Consider the following 18,906-nt stretch of genomic DNA (forward strand, 5'->3'; position numbering starts at 1 on the left):
TATTTCTCCAGCTCTTGACTCTGGCTTGGCCATGACTTGCTTTGACAACAAGACAAGAGAAATGTGATGCAAGCAGAGGCTTGAAAGGCACTCGTGCGCTGAGGCTTGTCCTCTCTTGCTGCTGGGAACCCTAGGGCCCCCCTGTGAACCAGCCGGAGCTAGTCTGTTGGATGACGCGAGACCACATGAAAGAGAACTGGGGCGTGCCACCCATCAGCCAGGCATCCTCCAGAGTCACCAAGCTAACCTGCAGGTGACTGCAGTCACACGAGGAAGCCTAGTGCAGACCACTCACACTGCAGAGCTGATCTATACACTTCTGAGCAGCAGTCAATGATTGTTTTAATACAGTGGGTTTGGTGCTCATTTGTTATATAGGAGAAGCTAACTGATACAACACCTTAACAGAAAGCAAAGGGTGGGTTAAAAGGAGCCACACCTTCAACCTAGAATTGAAAACCTGAAGTCACAGAGCTCTCCAAACCCAGGGACAGAGGTGCACTGGTCTGTGATGAGGGTGTAGCTCCCCAAATTTATCCTCCCCACACTGTGCCCTGGCCTTGACCTGCCCAGGCACACTGTCTTGACTTTTCATTGTTAAGCGTAGTGACTTGTATGTGGGAAGGTAGTAGACATGGAGAGAAGGCTCTTACCTGTAGAACTGGAGACCATTAGAGCTGATGAGTTTCCCAAGGAGGGTGTGAAAATCACAGAAACTAAGGAGGAAGCATCAGAAATGAGAATGATGCAGCTTCACCTTGGAGGTGCCAGAGATAGTTTGGCCTTGATGCCCAAACTGAGTTGCAGAAGTTGGAGGGCTGTAACAAGGGCCCCAAGGCTTCCTTCCCCTCATTGAGGCCTTAGCCATAGGGAGGAGGGACCAGCTGCCCCCACCTGTCACTGTGGGGCCGCGGGGCCACCTAAGGCCTGAACACTTACCACTGGGAATGGAGGTCGAGGCGGGACTGGTGTAACCTGCAGAGTGGATATGAGTGAAGTGGAGGTTTCAAAGGTTATGAAGAAAGGGGTGAAGGGGGTGGGCCACTGGTAGGAGAGCAGAGACCATCAAGAGTTTGTGTCCCTACAGACAGTGAGCTGTGATAACCTTTCTCTGACCCTCCACCCCTCTCTGCGTGTGATGTGTGCACACGTGGTGGGGAACGGAGACCTCACAGGAGAGGAAGAGTGAGGAGAGAGAAATCTAGAAGCGGACATGGGTGATCCTCTGGCCGGAGCTCAGAGCATGAACAGAAGAATCCACCTGGTGCTACAGAGGACCGCGTCACCATGAGATGCTCACCATTGACATAGAGACGGTCCCTGTCCAGGACGTAGGGACCAAGCCGGGTGACTCCGTAGGTCTGGCGGCTTAGCTCCCAGTACAGCTGCTCCCTGTCCAGTACGAGGCCTGCAGGGTCAGGATGGTGGGTACAAATGGCGTCAACTCCAGTGGCTGCTCCACCCTTTTCAGGCCTGGAAAGAGAAGGACATGGATATGGGGACAGGGCTGAGACATCCTGGTAGGACATCTTTTTTTTTTTTTTCAGATCCAATTTATCTTTTGTTTTTTATTTAAAAAAATTTTAAATTATAGGACATCTTTTCTCAGCCTTCTTATATATGAATGCCGGCTTATCTGCTCTCCTGGTCCAGGCTGAGCTGCTCACAAGACAAGGGGCATCTTTGAGCCACAAAGGACCAGAGTGGATGAGTCAGACAACCATCAGTTCAACTGTAGCTCTTTCAAATAATGCACGTGCCTTCTCTGACCAGCTCTCACGTCTCTGCAGCATGGAGAATGCTGTGTCGACTTGGATGGAATATCATGGGATTCAGAGATGATTGATATAAAACACACAGCCCTCCTGCTCCACACATTAGAAGTGCTCAAAATTAATTGTTTGATTAAACAAATATTTACAAAGCACCCACAGTCCCTAGGGAAACTGGATAGCAAGCAGTTCTGGACAGAGACTCATCAGCTTGCAGAAGGCTGCTCCAATCCAGGTATTTTTTTTTCTTTTCTTTTATTGATTCCAGAGAAAGGGGAAGGGAAGGAGAAAGAGAGGGAGAGAAATATCAATGTGACAGAGAAACATCAATCAGTTGCCTCTTGCACACACCTCCACTAGGGACCAAACCCACAACCTGGGTATGTGTTCTGACCGGGAATTGAACCCATGACCTTTTTTTTGGTTTGCAGGACAATGTCCAACCCACTGAGTCACACAGGCCAGGGCCCAACCCAAGTTTTGGACCTAGCATCTGATCATAAGACATTGCATAACAGAGATGCCCACCCACTGCCCACCTTTTTGTGTTACCATTTCTCTGAGCAGCAGAAAAAACTAGGCCTGAAGGGATAACCTGGGAGACCCAGCAGGTTGCACTGCCAGAGAGCATTATTGGGAAGAAACAGGGTCCCCTTGCACCTCAGCAGGATTGAAGTGACCTGGAGCTAAGATGCTTTTAGCTCTGGTCTCCCAGAAACTTGATAAAGGTTCAATGTCAGTTGCATTGCCTGGCGATGCTGCTGGTGGTGAAACTGACCCCTGGTAGATGACCTGCATCTTTTCTGGGTGGACCTTAAATGGATAGACATCAATACCCAGCAGGAAGCTATAGTTTTGGGCTCCCTTGGGTGTGGGGTGACCCTGTTACCTGGGCAGAACTATTACAAGGTATATTGGCTCCCCTGTGGACATGGGACGTCTAAGCCAGGGTGACTCCAGCGCCTATCCATTGGCATTTTGTTTATTTGCATGTAGACTGTTGCCTGGAATACCAAAAGAATAGCTCTTCAACTGCCAAGAGCTTTCTTGTAAAAAAAGAAGTGCCCACTGCTGCCCTGCTGGAGTGCTGTTTGCTGTCCACGCCCTTCTTAAGTAGAAGGGCGGTCATGTATGTCGCCTTCGGATCTTGCAGATCTGGCTGTCTGCCTGGGTGATCTAGAGTGGGCAGGGCCCGGCGCCAGCACTAGGGCTGGGAGTAGCTGGAGGCAAGCAAGGTGCCAGGCTGTGCTAACTCTCAGCACTGTGCAAGCATAGGGTTAGCACCTGAAGGGGAGCATCTCCTTAAATTTTGTGCTCTAGGTCCCTGGCTTCCCTTAGCTCAGTCTAGGCCCTGGCCAGCCCAACCAGCCCACACCTACTGTACCTCCGAAGGCAAGACAAAGAGGAGGTCTCACCTTAGTGTGGCCAGTCTGCAGCCAGTGTAGAGTGAACCAATGCTGCTGTTGGTGAACAAGGGCTTGAGCTGAGGAGGAAAGAGTGGGGGGATACAAAATAAATATAAAACTAATCATCATATAAAACACAATATTTTAAAAGAAAACAATAGCTCTCTTATCTTCTCATACATTTATTTCTCAAAAGGACCCTGTGGGATAAGCAATTTTATTGTCTCAGTTTTACAGATGAGGAATCACAAGACTAATCACTACTCCAAATTCACATCACTTGTACTTGATGCTGGAACTGCTTACCTCCCCAGCCCTTATAGTCTCCAAAATTGTAGCAAGGAGAGGTGGGCTGGAGGTTGGGAAGAAAAATGGGTAGCAGGGGGCTCTCACCAGATATTGTAGAAGTGACTCTGTGGAGTTGAACTTTGCAGAGCCTGGCTGCATGTCTTCCGTGTGGTGCAAGTTGGTGATGGTGAAGTTGAGGGTGAAGGGCACCAGGGCAGGGCCAGGAGCTGCAGTGGGGAGAGGGAGGACAGGCCACACCCTGAGTCAGTGTTGGGCCAGATGTAGGGCAAAGGGTCACTGGAACACAACCTCTGCCTTCTCCAGAGACCCCATCAGCTTGGACATGAAAGGGAGGGGGTGCCCATGCCCAGGGCTTTATATGGGTATCATTTCCTGTTTGTCTCTGAGGCTGGAGATGGAGTAGGGGTGGGGAGTGGAGGCAGCGGTGTATTCTATTTTAATGGGTCCCAACTTTGTCCACATACCGAAAGTGAAGGTGATGGGATCAGCATGCTACGTTAACGATCCAAAGGTGGTACCTGTGTATTAGCCTCTAGGTCATGTATTTCCTCAGAGCAGACTGGGGCCCATTAGCCCAAGTGTTTACATGCCCCGTTGTTTTAAGCACAGCCCAAACAAGCATTTTTAAGCCATTTTGGGCCTGCCAGCTGGGCAGATCCTGTGAAACTGCACCCAGCACCTGATGGCCATGAACACGATAAACCTGGTGCCCATAACCCTCCTAGGCTACTGCTGCCCTTCAGAGCTGGCGAACCCAGAGATCCCCCGCGGGGCAGCCCAGTGACATCCCCTCGGCTCAGAGCCTCCTCTCCCATCCCCTTGTCCCCTGTGTGCTCCCTGGCCTTTCTCTCCTCAGGAGTGATCCCCATGCCATAACCTCTTTTCCTTTTAGTTTTTATTTTTCAGTTACAATGTACATTCAGTATTAGGTTGTGTTAGTTTCAGGCGTGCAGCACAGTGGTGAGACAACCATGCACTTTACAAAGTGTCCCTTGATATGTCCATCTGGCACCATGCATAGCTTCAAGCGTGTAATGGCCACTTCTACGAGCAAACACCGGGCCTCGTTCAAGGTGAAGGGCTATAGTTTTTGTAGTATTTATGTATTTCTTAACCACACAACATATGTAAAAACTTCCGTTTTATCAGATTCCTATTTTTTTATGTCACTGACAAGGTCTTTGAGTGTTGAGCCCCGGCCCCATTTTTTGCATAAGCCCCGTGATTTCACGGTGTGATTTTGCAGAGCACAGGTTAGGGGCACCTGCGTCAGGTTAGACTGAATGATGTGCAAGAAACAAGACAAAATGTCAACAACGGGGCCAGACGCATAGAGGCTTCTGGCACCACTGTTTCAATTTGTCAGTTCTCATTATAAAAGTTGGGGGGTGGGACAAACACACAAAATATCCATGAAATGGAGAAACAACCTCATGGTCCCCACACTTCAATAAACTGCACACTCCTTAATGTGCTGCTCGAATGAAATGACTGTATGCGTTGACTATAGCCAGAGAGACTACACAGTTCACTACACAGCGAACAATGCGGGCTGTAGGGGTGCTGACCTCCATGCAGTCAAAAATTGCATATAACTTTTGAATCCCCCAAAACTTAAGCTGACCCTCGGTATCTGGAGGGATTGGTTCCAGGACTCCCCGAGGGTACCAAAATCCATGAATTCTCAGGTCCCCTGTATGAAATAGTGTGGATCAGCCCGTATAGTTGGCCCCCCACATTCGTGGACTCTCAACTTCAGATCAAAAACAGTACAGGTATTTCTTGAAAAAAAATTCACATTAGTGGACTTGTGCAGTTCAAACTCATGTTGTTCGAGGGTCTACTGTATATATTTGCAAGGAACAGATTCAAAAAAGTATTATAAGAAGAATAAAGTCATATCTACTCAATATATTTAGAAAAGATATTACTCAAAACAAGCTGTTGGTTAATTAGGTAAACTGAGGAATTAATTAGCAACTAATTAGGTTGCTTAATTAGGTAAGCTTTGGTGAAGCAGCCACTGGGCAAATGTATTCTCAGTGAGAGGTTCTGCTTTCCATTCTTCTAAGGTTTGTGGGATGATTTAGAATTAGGGGTTTACCTACAGTTTTCAGAAACAGGTTACAGGGAATGGCTTAGGACCGTGGGCAGGGTTGGTACTCGAGAAACCTGCAGGGGCCCTGGTAGCCCTGTCACTCTCTCAAAGTCAGCCTTGGTCTCTCTGGAGTGGTACCACCTACTCCACCCCTTCTCCACGTCCTGCGATTGGGGCCCAACAGGAGTGACTGGTGCACCTTCAGAGAAGAGAAGGCCTACCTGTGGGCCTGGAGGAAGGAGTCAGGATCCCTGCAGAAACTGTGGCCACCATGGATGCTGGAGAGAAAAAAAAGCCATGAGCTTGGGTTGGGGAACTATACCATTGCCTTGGAGATTCCAGAGAGGGGGTGGCCATGCCTGGGAATTTCTTGGGTGCTGGTCCCTGTTCACTGGAGGCTGGGGGTGGAGTAGGGGTGGGGAGGTGTGGAGGCAGTGGGCTCCTGGTCTCTCCCATTCCTAAGGGCTGAGACTCACAGGGTTGTAGAGACTTCTAAACCTCAGAATACTCACTGCTGGGGGTGGTTGTCCGAGTCTGGTGGGTGTAACCTGCACAGGTGAAGAATGACAAGATGAGGAGGGGGAAAGATGAAGGAGAATGCGGGACCTGCTGAGATGCAAGAAAACACAGTAGCCCCTCACCATTGACGTAGAGACTGTCCTGGTCCAGGGTGTAGGGGCCCAGCCGAGTGACACTATAGGTCAGCTGGCTTAGCTCCCAGTAGAGCCGCTCTCTGTCCAGCCTGGGGCCCCCAGGGTCAGGGCGGTGTGTGCAGATGATGTCCACTCCAGTGGCTGTCCCAGCCTTCCTGGGCCTGGGGAGGGTGGTTAAGGGGGATGACAATAAATGAAGTGAGATCCTAGGGAGAGGTCCTGATGTTCCTGGGGGCAGGACAGGAAGGGTCATGAAAACGAGGAGGCTGTCAGAGAGGTGAAGTCAGACAGATTCTGTGAGCTCGCCGACTTCTGGCCAGCCTGGGCCTTCGAGCAGGGTCCGCGAGTGAGAGAATTAGTATTAAATTGCAAGTCAGAAACCTATACCTTCAAGGCATAGGGGCAAGAGAGCTCATACTCAAGATGTGTAGATTGGGATTTGGGATTAAAGCAAGTGACAAGGACACATATGGCTTGAGAAAATCCTGGGGACAGAACTGATAACCTAAAGGAAATGCCTCGCTGGTCAAAGGGAGGGAGGAGGGAATTCGGAAGGATGATTAGGCTAGGGGTCCCATCCTGCCAACAGGATCTGCAGAATCTGGGGACAGCTGATGGGGAGGTGCCATCAGAAGAGGCATTGATCCTGAATTCCATCTCTGGTGGGGACCTGGACAGGGAGGGCAGGAAGGAATGGGACCAGACTCCTCAGGCCTAGGAGCACATGAGGCTGCCCTGACTGGCTATTCCAAGGTCTTACCTTAGCATGGTCAGTCTGCAGCCCATGTAGAGGGGGCCCACGCTGCTTTTCTTGAACAAGATTCTGAGCTGTAGAGGAAAGAGAGGGAAGTGAGTGGATGGGCAGGGCAGAAGTGTGAGGAATGGGGCTGGCATCAGTGGGTGGGGCTTGTAGCTATGGAGACAAAGGTGAGGTGGGTGGAATCTTCTTCCCCAGGTGTAAGTCAGGTAGGTGGGGTTAGGGCAAGAGTGAGGTGAACCAGGGTCAGCTTCCACTGGTGTGGCAGGGATTAGGTGTGCCAGCCCCAGGGGCTGGGGCAGGAGTAAAGTGGGCAAAGCTCTCACCAGGCCCTGCAGAACTCTCTCAGTGGTGTTGAACTTCCAGGAGCCAAGGCGACCCATGTCCTCCTCATAGTGCAAGTTAGTGACAGTGAAGTTGAGAGTGAATGGCACCAGGGCAGGGACAGTGGCTGCAGTGGAGGAGGGAGAGATGCCCATTGAGCCCACCCTATGCTCAGTGAGCCTGAGCATGGGGCATCCCACACAGGTGTCATCAAGCATTGGGAGGGGTATCCTCTTCCAACACCGGAAGCTCCCACAGGGAGGAGATCCCAGGCAGCAGCAGGAGCTGGGGGGCTCTGAGGACAAGTATGACTAATTGCACTATGGAGGTGAATTCACCCTAAGGCAGAAAGCACACACAGGCCACCGTCCGCTTTGCTAAATTTCCAGGCAGACAGCCTCTTTTCCTGAGGGCTTTTTTTTTTTTTTTAATTTCACCCAAGTTGCTTCTAAGAGATCTACTTATTTATTGATTTGAAAATTTTATTTGAAGAAAGACGTTGTATTTTTATGGGTCACGGCCTGTTTTAAGTGCCTTTACATTTTAACTCATTTAAGCCTTGAGCCAGGAAGATAGTAATCTTCATTTTACAGATGTAAAAGCTAAGCCCAAGGGAGGTTGAATAACTTGCCCCAAGTCACACAATCTCTAAATGGCAGGTGTTGTGGTCCCAGAGACTGTGCTCCTAACGCCCCACCCGGGACTACAGGCAGATCCCACCTACAGTGACCGCTTGTTCTGGCCTGAGAGAACAGGGGTCCGAATGCCTTCAGGAGGCCCTAACTGATGAGTACGACAGTCCTGAGTAACACAGAGGTAACGACAGCTCATCTAGGACCCTCATCAGGGACGTGGGTGTTGTCAAAGTCTACCACGAGCCCGTGGGAACCCAGGACTGGAAAGTCAGCCCTCATTGCAACCAGAATCTGCCCAAACCCCCGACTAGGACCTGCAGGAGGGCATTTCTAGGCAGACACAGAGCTGAAGCGGTCCCCTTGTTTCCTGGGAATGAAAACTAAAGAGCCTAGACAATGCAGCCCCTGCCCCCACACAGCCCTGCAGAATTCACCCAAGGCCATTCTCATTATAATTCGATACCCATTTACACCCTCCAGTCCTCATTGTCTGTCTTTGTTGCTTTTGAAAGCCAATCAAAGACTAGGCCCCTTCTCATTCTGTCTGCTTCTGCATTACCAGGGCCTTTTATGCAGTAAGTGCTAAATGAATACTTATTGAGTGAATGAAGAAATGGTCGTAGCTCTTCATTGGGAAATTACACAGAGGAAGCCCCTACCGATGGAGACGGGAACTGGGGTCCCTGAAGTTGCTGGGGGGATGGTGGAAGTCACAGCAGCTGTAAAGAAAACAGTGAGTCAAGTGTGGTGGATGAGGGCTTCTCCCACCACAGGGCCCATCATGGCCCGGTCTGGCCTTTGCCATGTTTGTCCTCAAGCCTGCGCCAGGCTTCTCTTTTCTGAGCAGGACAGTGAAGGTGTGGAAAAACAGAAGTTTTCTGACTTTCTTTCCCTAGAGAAGTGTGGCAAGGACTGCAGAGAGGAGGGACGGGCCCTCAGGTACAGCAACAGTAGGACCCAAATGAATACTCACTGCTGGGGGTGGAGGTCAGGGCCTGGTGGGTGTAACCTGCAGAAAGAGGGAGAGAGAGGGTGAGGAGTTGTAGCGATGGGGGTTGGGAGAAAGTGTCAAGAATCTGGGGCCCTTTGTGTGTCTGTGAATCTATTTAAGCAGTAGTTTTGGAGCCCCCTCAAAATGAAGACCCTGTAGACAAACCCCAAGAATGTCACTAGAGCTCAGGGAAGAATTTTTCTGTCAAGGCAACTGTCACCTTCATCCCTCTGCCATCTGTACCCAAGCCCCTTCTCTGAGTGTCTGATCTCTCAATATGTCTCTGGAAAAGCTGTGAATGTATGTCTCTTCCCGAGGGAAACCACCAAAGCTGCAGGCCAGTTTGGGACAAGCTCAAATCCTCCCACACCCCAGAGGACAGGAGACCCAGAATGTGCACCATGAGCCCCGAGCACACAGCCTGCAAAGGGACCCCCACGGCGGCACGGCCTCACCATTGACGTAAAGGCTGTTCCTGTCCAGCGTGAAGGAGCCCAGCTGGGTGACACCGTGGGTCTCATGGCTCAGCTCCCTGTACAGCTGCTCTCTGTCCAGCCCTGTGCTTGTGGGTTCGGAGTGGTAGGTGCAGATGGTGTCCACTCTGGTGGCTGATCCGTCCTCCACAGGCCTGGGGTGGGGAAGGAACACAGGTATAGAAACATGTGTAGGACTGATGATGGGGGAGACTGCAAGGATGAAATGTCTAGAAAAGACACAAAGCTGAAATAATTTCCTTAGAAGGCAAAAAATAAAAAGGCAAAATATCTAGAGTTCATGAATAATCAATAGATGAAGAAGATGGATGAAAACTCGAGTTGCCACAGTGTTTGTTCATCTTCCACATGCCAGCCTCCTGCCACCCTACTCTCAGATTAGGGTGAAAAATATTCAGGTGGAGGCAGCCCCAAGATCTTGCATTGCCTTTGAGCACCTTAAATGCGGTTTAAGAAATGGGCATGCCACAAGGACTATTCACTTTTGCTTTTTTAAGTATTCCTCAGTACAGTATAATTTTGGAAAATATGAGGCTCGAACTGCTGGGAGATGTTCTACACCTTGGTTAGGACCTGTCGGAAGACAAAACAGAAGACCAAGAAACAGGAACTGGGAGGGGGCTCGGTAGGTGCAGCATCACAGGGGCCCAGAGCCTGCTACGCTGGGCAGGTGGGGAACACGCACAGGGTGGAGAACAGAAATGGAATCTGAGAGGCATGGGGTGTGAGCATCCACTCCTGAGCCTCTCACCTGAGTGAGGTCAGTCTGCAGCTGGAATACAGTGGGCCGATGCTGGTGCTCTTGAACAAAGATCCAAGCTGGGGAGAAATAAGAGGGAGGTAAGCAGGAAAAGGGGAGGTGGCAAGGCAGGGGTGAGGAAGGGTGGGAGTGGCACCTCGGGGCTCTTACAATGGGCTGCAGGACCTCTTCCGTCATGTTTAACCTTGCAGATCCTGGATGCCCCATGTCTGGCACGTACGGCAGGTTTGTGATGGTAAAGTTGAGGGTAAATGGCACCAGGGCAGGGCTTGTTGCTGCAACTGGAAGGCAGATGAGAGGACCCATCCTGAGCCTGCTAGGACTGTCCAGTTCAGCCTGCAGCCTCTGGGCCCTCACACAAATGGGCTCTGGTTTCTCCATCAGACGGCTCCACCCAGCTTGGTTCTTAATCCAAAGCAGGCAGGGTCCACCATGTAAGTCACACCCAACGCTCTTGGTATCTGGAATTGGTTCTTCTCCTGGGGGCTCTGATTGGGAGTTTGCTAATGAGACGCCAAGACTTTACTGGCCCGGCTATGTGACTGGACTCACACCTCTGGTTCCTAGTTATAATTTTAGTTCATCCACTCATTCATTGGGCAAATATTTATTGAGCACCAGCTATGCACGAGGCATCACATCAAATATATGTGCCATCACCATGGGGCACATATATTTCTAGTTAGGAAAATAGAATTTATGTCAGGTATTTCAATAGAGGGAATCTAATACAAAAATACAGAGAGAGAGGAACAAAATCAAGAATCCCTCAGCCCCAGAGGGCTATCGGGGAAAAAAGGATGAGAGAGTGGCGTACCAGAGATTGCTGAGACCCTGAAGGGACACAGCCCCTGCTGGAGATGCCACATGACTCAGAGAGAGGGAGGAGGAGAAGCACCTTGGCTCTGCACCGGCCCTGCCCACCACTGTTCTACCAATGCCCCCTACTGGCCAAACCTGCCGGGCAGCTGGTTAGCAAGTATGAGCAGGCCTGGATCAAACAGGCATTCTCAGTTATGAGCAGGCTGAGCCTGAGCTGAGAACTTCCAACTCACCAATGCCTCCCAAGGAAACCATAGAGCCACTCACACCTCAGCTAAGGGCCTAATTTCCTTGAATTCTGCCCCAGAATCCTGCGACAACACTGCTGACAGGGTAGCGACCGCCTGAGGTGTTTTGTGGATACGGATTCTGAAGCTGTCTGGAGCTCAGGAAGAATGGGTGACGTTGGCCAGGGACGAGGGAGCGGGGGCACTGGCACAGATGCCACACATTTGTACTGGGTAGAATCTGACAGAGTCCCTGCAAACTAGAACCAGGGAAGGAAAGGAGTGTTTGCACACATCACAGGGAATCCTGTTGCGCTCCTTCCTTTCCTGGGAAAATCCACGCATTGCCTGTAGACCTACTATGCACACATCACTGCAGTAGACACTAAGGAGCACAAAGAGGTAAGACAGAGTTGCTTCACACAGCAGGTTTACCTAACAGTGAGGTCAACAGCAATAAACAAAATATTCAAATACAGAGAATATGCAAGCGTGTGCAATATACTTATTTTTAAAAATAAGCACCGGGATTTAAAGTGAGGGATAAATAGAAGGTTTCTGTGTCTTCCTTGCCTACAACGATAGAAAGTTGTTAAAAGCATATTAAATAACACTCGGTAGGTACTGAGCGTAGTACTTGGCCCACATTCAGCATTCAATAAGGTCACATGTTATCTGTTACCTTTCCACACCACATCAGCACTGCCACCGTCACCACCATCATCACTACCGTCATCAGTGTCTTTGTCACCATCACCAACTTTATCCTCGTTACCACCACCTCATCCTCACCATCATCGTCACCATCAGCCTTTTCACCATCCCCACCACCATGGCCATCATTACTGCCGTCACCATCATCACCATATTCACTCTTACATCACTGAATATAAGCTCTATGAAGGCAGGGATTATTGTTTGTTTCCTGTTCCCTGATGTATTCCCAGGGCCCGGCATAGAGTAGCTGCTCAATGAAGTTTGTTGATTGACCCATTATTAGATTTACTCTGACTTTCCATCTTTATGTGAGCAAATACTGTCAGAGATGGTAATACCCACCAGGCACTCTCTAACAGATGTACCATTCACCAGCACTCACCTGGGGGGCTGGAGAATGAAGATGGGGTCTCCAAGGTCCCTAGGTCTACCGTGGAGGTCCCAGAAGCTGCAGAAAAGCCCTTGTCAGTGAAAGCAGAAAGGCACCCCCAGGGCAGAAGTGCAGCAGGAGGTATTATTATTATTATTGGGCTCACTGCATGCGGAGGAGCTGGGATTCCCTCTGGAGCTGGGGAAGGGGGGGAAGTAGGTAACCTGTGCCCTCCCTGGAGCTCCCTCCCTGTGGAGTGGGGGGCACTGGGACATTGGTTGTGTACTCACTGCTGGTGAAGAGTGTGGGGCTCCGAGGGCTGAAACCTGTAGCAAGAGTGAGGGAGGCTCGTGGGTAAGGGTTAAGGGAGAGGCAGGGGACCCAGTATGGTCAGGGCTACCCTGGTGCAAGGAGAAAGTTTCGTGGGGCAGACAGAGGTTTGCTGGGGACTCTCCATCAGCACCCTCACACCAGGGAAGAAGGCCCTCAGGGTGAAGTGAGTCCAAGATGAAGAACAAACCATGAGGTCCACTTAGCGCACATGGCCGAGCTCTGAAGGGCCAGAAGAGAAAATCTCAAGTCCGAGGGCAGAGGCTGCCCAGGAAGCAGGAAGAGACGGCACCGCAGCTGCTCACCATTGACACAGAGACTGCCGCTGTCCAGCATGTAGGGTCCCAGCGCAGTGATGCCACGGGTCAGCTGTCTCAGCTCCCAGTACAGCCGCTCCCTGTCTAGTCCAGGGCCTTGAGGGTCAGGGCGATGAGTGCAGACGACGTCCACTCTGGTGGCTGTCTCTTCCTTCTCAGGGCTGGGTGAGAAGCTCCACATGGTTGGTCCCACTACTCTGCACCATTCACCCGTCCCTCCCTCTTTCTGCCAGCCCCTGAGACAGGAACTGGGGGCACTCTCGTTAACAAGGAATCTGCTGCCTCAGGAAGATGACCTCCATCAACAAATAACTAGGAAGCCACTGGACTCCAGGCCCCTGCGGGCCCAGGAGAGAAGCCCCTGAGCACGTGGTATGTGACATACAGAGAGGGCACTCTCAAGGCGGCTAACTATCCTGGGAGAGGCCAAATGGGAGCAGCCAGGACGGCCAAGTCCTGTCACAGGTCCTGGCGGACACAAGGTGCTTCGAGCCAGGCTGTAATGGGTGGCGGCGGCCCCAGGACCGATGACCACTGCATGGCCAGTGGGTGCCACTTTCCTTCAGGGACCTGGGGTTTTCAAATGGTGGGATCCGAAGACTGAGGTCACGCTCTCTAAACTGTAAAGACCAGCAGGGCTGGGACAGTTTTAAAGCAACTCAAGGGACTGGAGGCCAGAGAGGGACAGAAAGCGTGACTCATCCAGCCTCAGGCCTCCCTGCACCAGCACGCACCCCGAGAGAGAAAGGGGCAGGGGAGCAGATGGAAGGCCTCCCACAGTAACCACCACCGTCGACTGAATGCTAAGTGTGCAGCAGGCCCACCGAGTACTCGAGTCCTCAAAGCTTCCCGATGGGCTGTGTGGCCCAACGCCCACGGTTTTTATTATACCCATCATAGTATATATTACATATTACACAACACAACTGTATATGATACAGATATAATGAGCATATGCATTTAATACATAACGATATATATTTACTAAATTATTGCATTATGTCTCATACATATATAATTATATAGTTTATCTGTTATACCTATACCTAATATATATACATGTATGTAAATACCTAAGTAATATAGATTATAATTTTGATCATGTATATTAGGTATTATACCAATGTCAACCCATTTCCACCCCAGGCCTGAGGGTCCAGATGCCCTCTCTAGCCCTTCCCAGAAGAAAGTGTCCCCCTGAACTCCTAGCCATCCCTGGGCCGGGCAGGCTCCCTTCGGCTGAGTCTGACCCACTTAGGAGCAGGCCCTCTCTCTGGAACACTAGCTTTCTTCCCCCTCTTAGATTCTCTGGGCAATTTCCTTTAGGGAGGTTATCAGATAGGCATTTTCCACACCCTGAAAGGTCAGAATGTGGACAGAGGAGACAGTGCTGCTGAAGGGATAGGTATTTGGATCTACAACCCAAAACGTTGGGATTTCTCTGTGAGACCAGCACAAGCTACTTCACCCCTCTGAGCCTCTGTTTCACCTTCAGCTTCTGCTGCAGGAGGCTGTTGCAATGACTGATGAGATTAAATACACAGTAACAGCACAGTGCCCTGGGTCTTAGTAATTTCTAGATGCTGTTATTGTATTTTCAATACTTATTATCCATGGGCAGTAGTTGTTCAAAATCTTGGAGCCCAGGGGTCAGGGTCCCACCCCCCAGGGGGGCTGTGTTCTTGAGGAGGGTCTCACCTGAGTGAGGCTAGTCTGCAACCTGCATAGAGTAATCTCAGGCTGCTATTCTTGAACACAGGCTTGAGCTAGGAGAGAGGAGAGGGGAGTTGAGAAGGAACCATTGAGGGAGGCCAGGAAGAACCCGGGGGCTTTGGTGAGGTGAATAGGGTAGAGGTGGTGAGGATGGGGGCATAAGTGGGTGGGTGGGGCTGACACTGGAGGGCAGGAGCGGGGGGGGGGGGGGGGGGGGGGGGGGGGGGGGGTGGAGCTGGCATTAGTGGGCGGGCCTCTCACCAGACCCTGCAGGACCCTCTCTGTGGTGTTGAATTTCTTGGAGCCCCGGTGCCGCATGCCCTCCTCATAGTGCAGGTTGGTGATGGTGAAGTTGAGGGTGAAGGGCACCAGTACAGGGGCCGCTGCTGCAGCAGGGGGAAGGAAAAAGGAGGCCATGCCTGAGTCTGACCTGGGCCAGACTCTCAGACAACTCCTGGGGGTGGAGGGGAAGCACCGGGCCTGAGGAAGCAGGGGTTAAAAGCACGTAGGTAAGCGGCCTTAGCCCGAAGACTGAAGGCTGTCTAAAGAGCAGCGCAGGACGCTGTCACACGCAGTAGTGCGCACACCCGTTCGAACGGCTGTTTTGCGTTTAACAAGGAAAATAACACGTGTTGCTGAGAATGTGGAGAAGTTGGAACACTCATGCGTTGTTGGTGGAAACACTGGTGCAGCTCCTGGGGGAGTCAGCTCCTCAGACCATTAAACACAGGGTTACCACAGATCCCGCGATTTCACTCCAGGTTTACACCCAAACGCACTGAACACAGCGATGCAGATACCTGAACACAAGTGTTCGTAGCCGTCAGACACAATGGCCAAAAGGCGGAGACAGCCCAAGTGCCCATCAGCTAATGACGGGTAAACAAGTGTGGTCTGTCTGTGCGATGGACTGATCAGGTGATCAGGTGTGGAAAGGAGTGAACTGCTGACGCACGGCGCACTGTGCGTAGGTCTTGGAAACGTTACGCTGAGTGAAATAAGCCAGACACAAAAGGACACTTCTGTACAAGTCTCCTTACTAAAGGTAACTAGTTCAGGCCAATTCACGGAGACAGAAAATAGAACAGAGGTTGCCAGGGGCCGAGGGAGGGGCATGGGGAGTCAGTGTTTAACGAGGACAGGGTTTCAGTCTGAAATGCTGAAGAAGTCCTGGACATGGGTGACGGTCATTAATGGTCGCACAGCATGTGAGTGTACACCCCAAAAATGGTTACAATGGTAAATTCCATGTTGGCTTCAAATCCTCTCCCAGCCCCTCGCCGGCATGAGCCCAGGGGCACATCACTCAACCTGTGTGTGCCTCCACTTCTTTCACTGTGAAATGAGGAGAACCATACCTGGTAAGAAAATCGTGGAGGTTAAATGACTAGAGGTTAAAGGAGTTAGCACATTCCACGGGATTGCGCTGAGTGAAAAAAGCCAGTCACCAAAGGTCACATGTTGTATGATTCCACGGATACAACATTCTCCAAATAACAAAATCATAAACACGGTTTGTGGATTAGAGGTTTCCGGGGGCTGGGCTGGGTGGGTGTGACTTATACATGAGGAGCACAGAGGAGATTCGTGTGGCGAAGACACAGTTCTGTATGTCGACTGTGCTGGTGGTTACAAAAATCTGCACACGTGATAAATCGGCACAGAACTACACACATAGGCACACACACGAGTACATGTAGCAGTGACATTGAAATCTGAGTTCTGTAGATTTTGATGAACACTGTCCGTTGATTTCCTGGCTTTGACATTGTACTACACTCATGGAAGGTGTTAATCATGGAGGAGAAACTGGGTGAAGAGCACAGGAATCTCTGCACTATTTTTTGCAACTTCCTGTGAATCTACATTTATATCAAAATGAAAAGTCAGAAATAAAAAGTAGTGAGTGTCGAACAACATGGTTCTTTGTCATAGTTGCTATTGATTGTAACTGCATGTTTAACTTCAGTCTCTCCCAACACACTGCAAACCGGGTGCGAGAGGGACCACACCCGACTTAACATCCTGTGTCTCCACCTCCCTCACCCCCGCCCCGCAGCACAGAGCATGTGTCCAGTAATGTCTGCTGAACTAAATATTCTGGGGCTCCCAGGGCTAGGTGCTGTTACACACATATTCATTTAACCTTCACGACGACCTTACAAAGTATTGTTCCCACTTGTCAGGTAAGGAAACTGAGGCACCGAGAGGGTAAGTAAATTGTCCAAGGTCAACAGCTAGAGAGATGAGGAGGGCACAGTCTCTGCTCTTGAGGAGTTCGGAGCAGAGTAGAGGGTGCCCATAGTAGCTCCAGTTACCTAAACAGCAGCTTTGCTCTGCAATGCCCAGGCCCCAGCTTTGGGGCTTCCTAGAGGCAGCTGGAGAGAAGTCACCTACCTGTGGAGCTGGAGAAGGGGGCTGGCACCGGCGAGGTCCTTGGGAAGAGCGTGGAGGTCACAGCGGTTGAAGAGAAATGGTCTGTGTAAGAATGGGGACGTGAGTGTGGCACGAAAGACTCTGGGCATCTTCCCTGTCCAGCCCAAGCCGCTGGTGTACAGGAAGGGAGTGAGACAGCCAGGTCCGCCGGCTCCCTCTCCTGCCAAGGCCCTGGGGTTGGGGGTCAGCTGCTGTCCACGGGGCCTGCAGTGCCTGGCCATCAACGCCCTGAGTACTCACCGCTGGGGGTGGAGGCTGAGGTCTGAGGGGTGTCACCTGAAATGAGAAAAGGAGACAGCACTAGGATATGAGCAGGGAGGGATGTCCAAGACACAGGCCGAGGACCACAAGCCCGTACCCCACATGGAGACTTCAAGTCTACAGTTTGACAGTAATGACTCAGCGGCAACTACATCTTGTTTCTAAAGGGCTGCAAAACCAAAGACCCAGTCCGTGCCTTCATGGGTTTGCAGTTTATTTGGGAAGATACCTATAGCAGCATTCCGCTAACACGGGCTTGCTGTCTGCTTCTCCAGGCCTAGGGGGATTTTGAAATTGGCAGGGAGCTAGATGAAGAGCCAGTCTTGAATCTCTATTAGCTTCAGCCAGAGGGATATTATCATTCCTCTGTCTGCAGAAAGGTCTTTGTGCCTTGGGCAAGTGTACAAATCACTTCTCTGGAATGCACAGATGCCAAGGAAAGAGAAGGATTTGCACACTCGGGGGTCCATGGGGGTTCTTGAGTCATGAAAGGAGATTGCTCAGGCAGAAGACCCCACATAGGTCCCGTGGCAAACCCAGAGAGCCCACCGCCCTCTGGGAAACAAAGCAACAAATACTGTGTAACTGCACAGTCAGTGCTTCATGAGGGCCCTCGAGAAGTGACATTCATGGACACAGAAAGTAGAACGGTAGTTTCCAGGGCTTGAGGGGAAAGGAAAATGGAGATTATTTTTTCAATGGGTTTAGAGTTTCAGTTTTGCAAGATTAAAAGGTTCTGGAGGTCAGTTACACAACAATATGAATTACACTTAACACTATTGGCCTATACATTTAAAATGGCAAATTTTATATTACGTACATTTTACCACAATTTTAAAATTTTAAATCAATTATATATATACATACACACAGAGAGAGTTTTACTTTTTTTAGAAACTCTTTTCTCTAACAGATTTATCGAAGGCAGACCCCTGTCATGGAGCTATGTGTGAGGGAGTGAGGATAGGTAGATAAAGCTAAGATAGAAACCCCGTATTTCTGACAAAACAGAACTAGGAAACGGGGCTCTTGTGGGCCAGAGAGGAGAGAGCTTATTACCTGCTAAAACAAACAAAAATAATAATAACATTCCCAAGAGGATAACAGCATCCAGAGTATACACAAGCATAATTTACAATATCTAGAATGCCATCCAAAATTATCTGACTCAGAAGAATCAGTAAAACAATCTACCCAATCACTGAGGGGAAGACAAGTAACAGATGCAAGCGCCAAGGTGACCCAGGCATTGGAATTAGCAGGTGCTGACTTTAATGCAGCTGTTAGGACTAGGCTCCCTGAGGTAAAGGGAAACACACTTGAAATAAATGTAAAGATAAACGTTCTCAGCAGAGGAAGGGAAACGATTTAAAAAGAAACAAGTGTAAGTCGTAGAACTGAAACACACAGTATCTGAGATTAAAACAATCACTTGATGGGCAGGATGGAGATGACAGAGGAAAGGGTTGCTGATTGTTAAACACATAGTAATAGAAGCGATCAAATCTGAAGAA

The 18,906-nt window shown here is 50.2% G+C and overlaps 1 protein-coding gene across 1 annotated transcript in view; it reads right to left on the bottom strand.

Moving 5' to 3' along the window:
* MUC16 (mucin 16, cell surface associated) overlaps window positions 1-18,906 on the bottom strand; it is a 61,723-nt gene that overhangs the window by 28,243 nt on the left and 14,574 nt on the right. The window contains 22 exon segments of the mRNA XM_071219263.1: window positions 654-716; window positions 940-975; window positions 1,301-1,473; window positions 3,188-3,255; window positions 3,572-3,693; window positions 5,807-5,863; window positions 6,098-6,133; window positions 6,227-6,399; window positions 6,999-7,066; window positions 7,322-7,446; window positions 8,614-8,673; window positions 8,928-8,963; window positions 9,401-9,573; window positions 10,191-10,258; window positions 10,350-10,480; window positions 12,348-12,413; window positions 12,626-12,661; window positions 12,971-13,143; window positions 14,681-14,748; window positions 14,957-15,081; window positions 17,093-17,173; window positions 17,372-17,407. Of these exon segments, the coding sequence (XP_071075364.1) occupies window positions 654-716; window positions 940-975; window positions 1,301-1,473; window positions 3,188-3,255; window positions 3,572-3,693; window positions 5,807-5,863; window positions 6,098-6,133; window positions 6,227-6,399; window positions 6,999-7,066; window positions 7,322-7,446; window positions 8,614-8,673; window positions 8,928-8,963; window positions 9,401-9,573; window positions 10,191-10,258; window positions 10,350-10,480; window positions 12,348-12,413; window positions 12,626-12,661; window positions 12,971-13,143; window positions 14,681-14,748; window positions 14,957-15,081; window positions 17,093-17,173; window positions 17,372-17,407 (1,974 nt within the window).

The sequence above is a fragment of the Desmodus rotundus genome, chromosome 9, assembly GCF_022682495.2.
Source record: "Desmodus rotundus isolate HL8 chromosome 9, HLdesRot8A.1, whole genome shotgun sequence".
Lineage (NCBI taxonomy): Eukaryota > Metazoa > Chordata > Mammalia > Chiroptera > Phyllostomidae > Desmodus > Desmodus rotundus.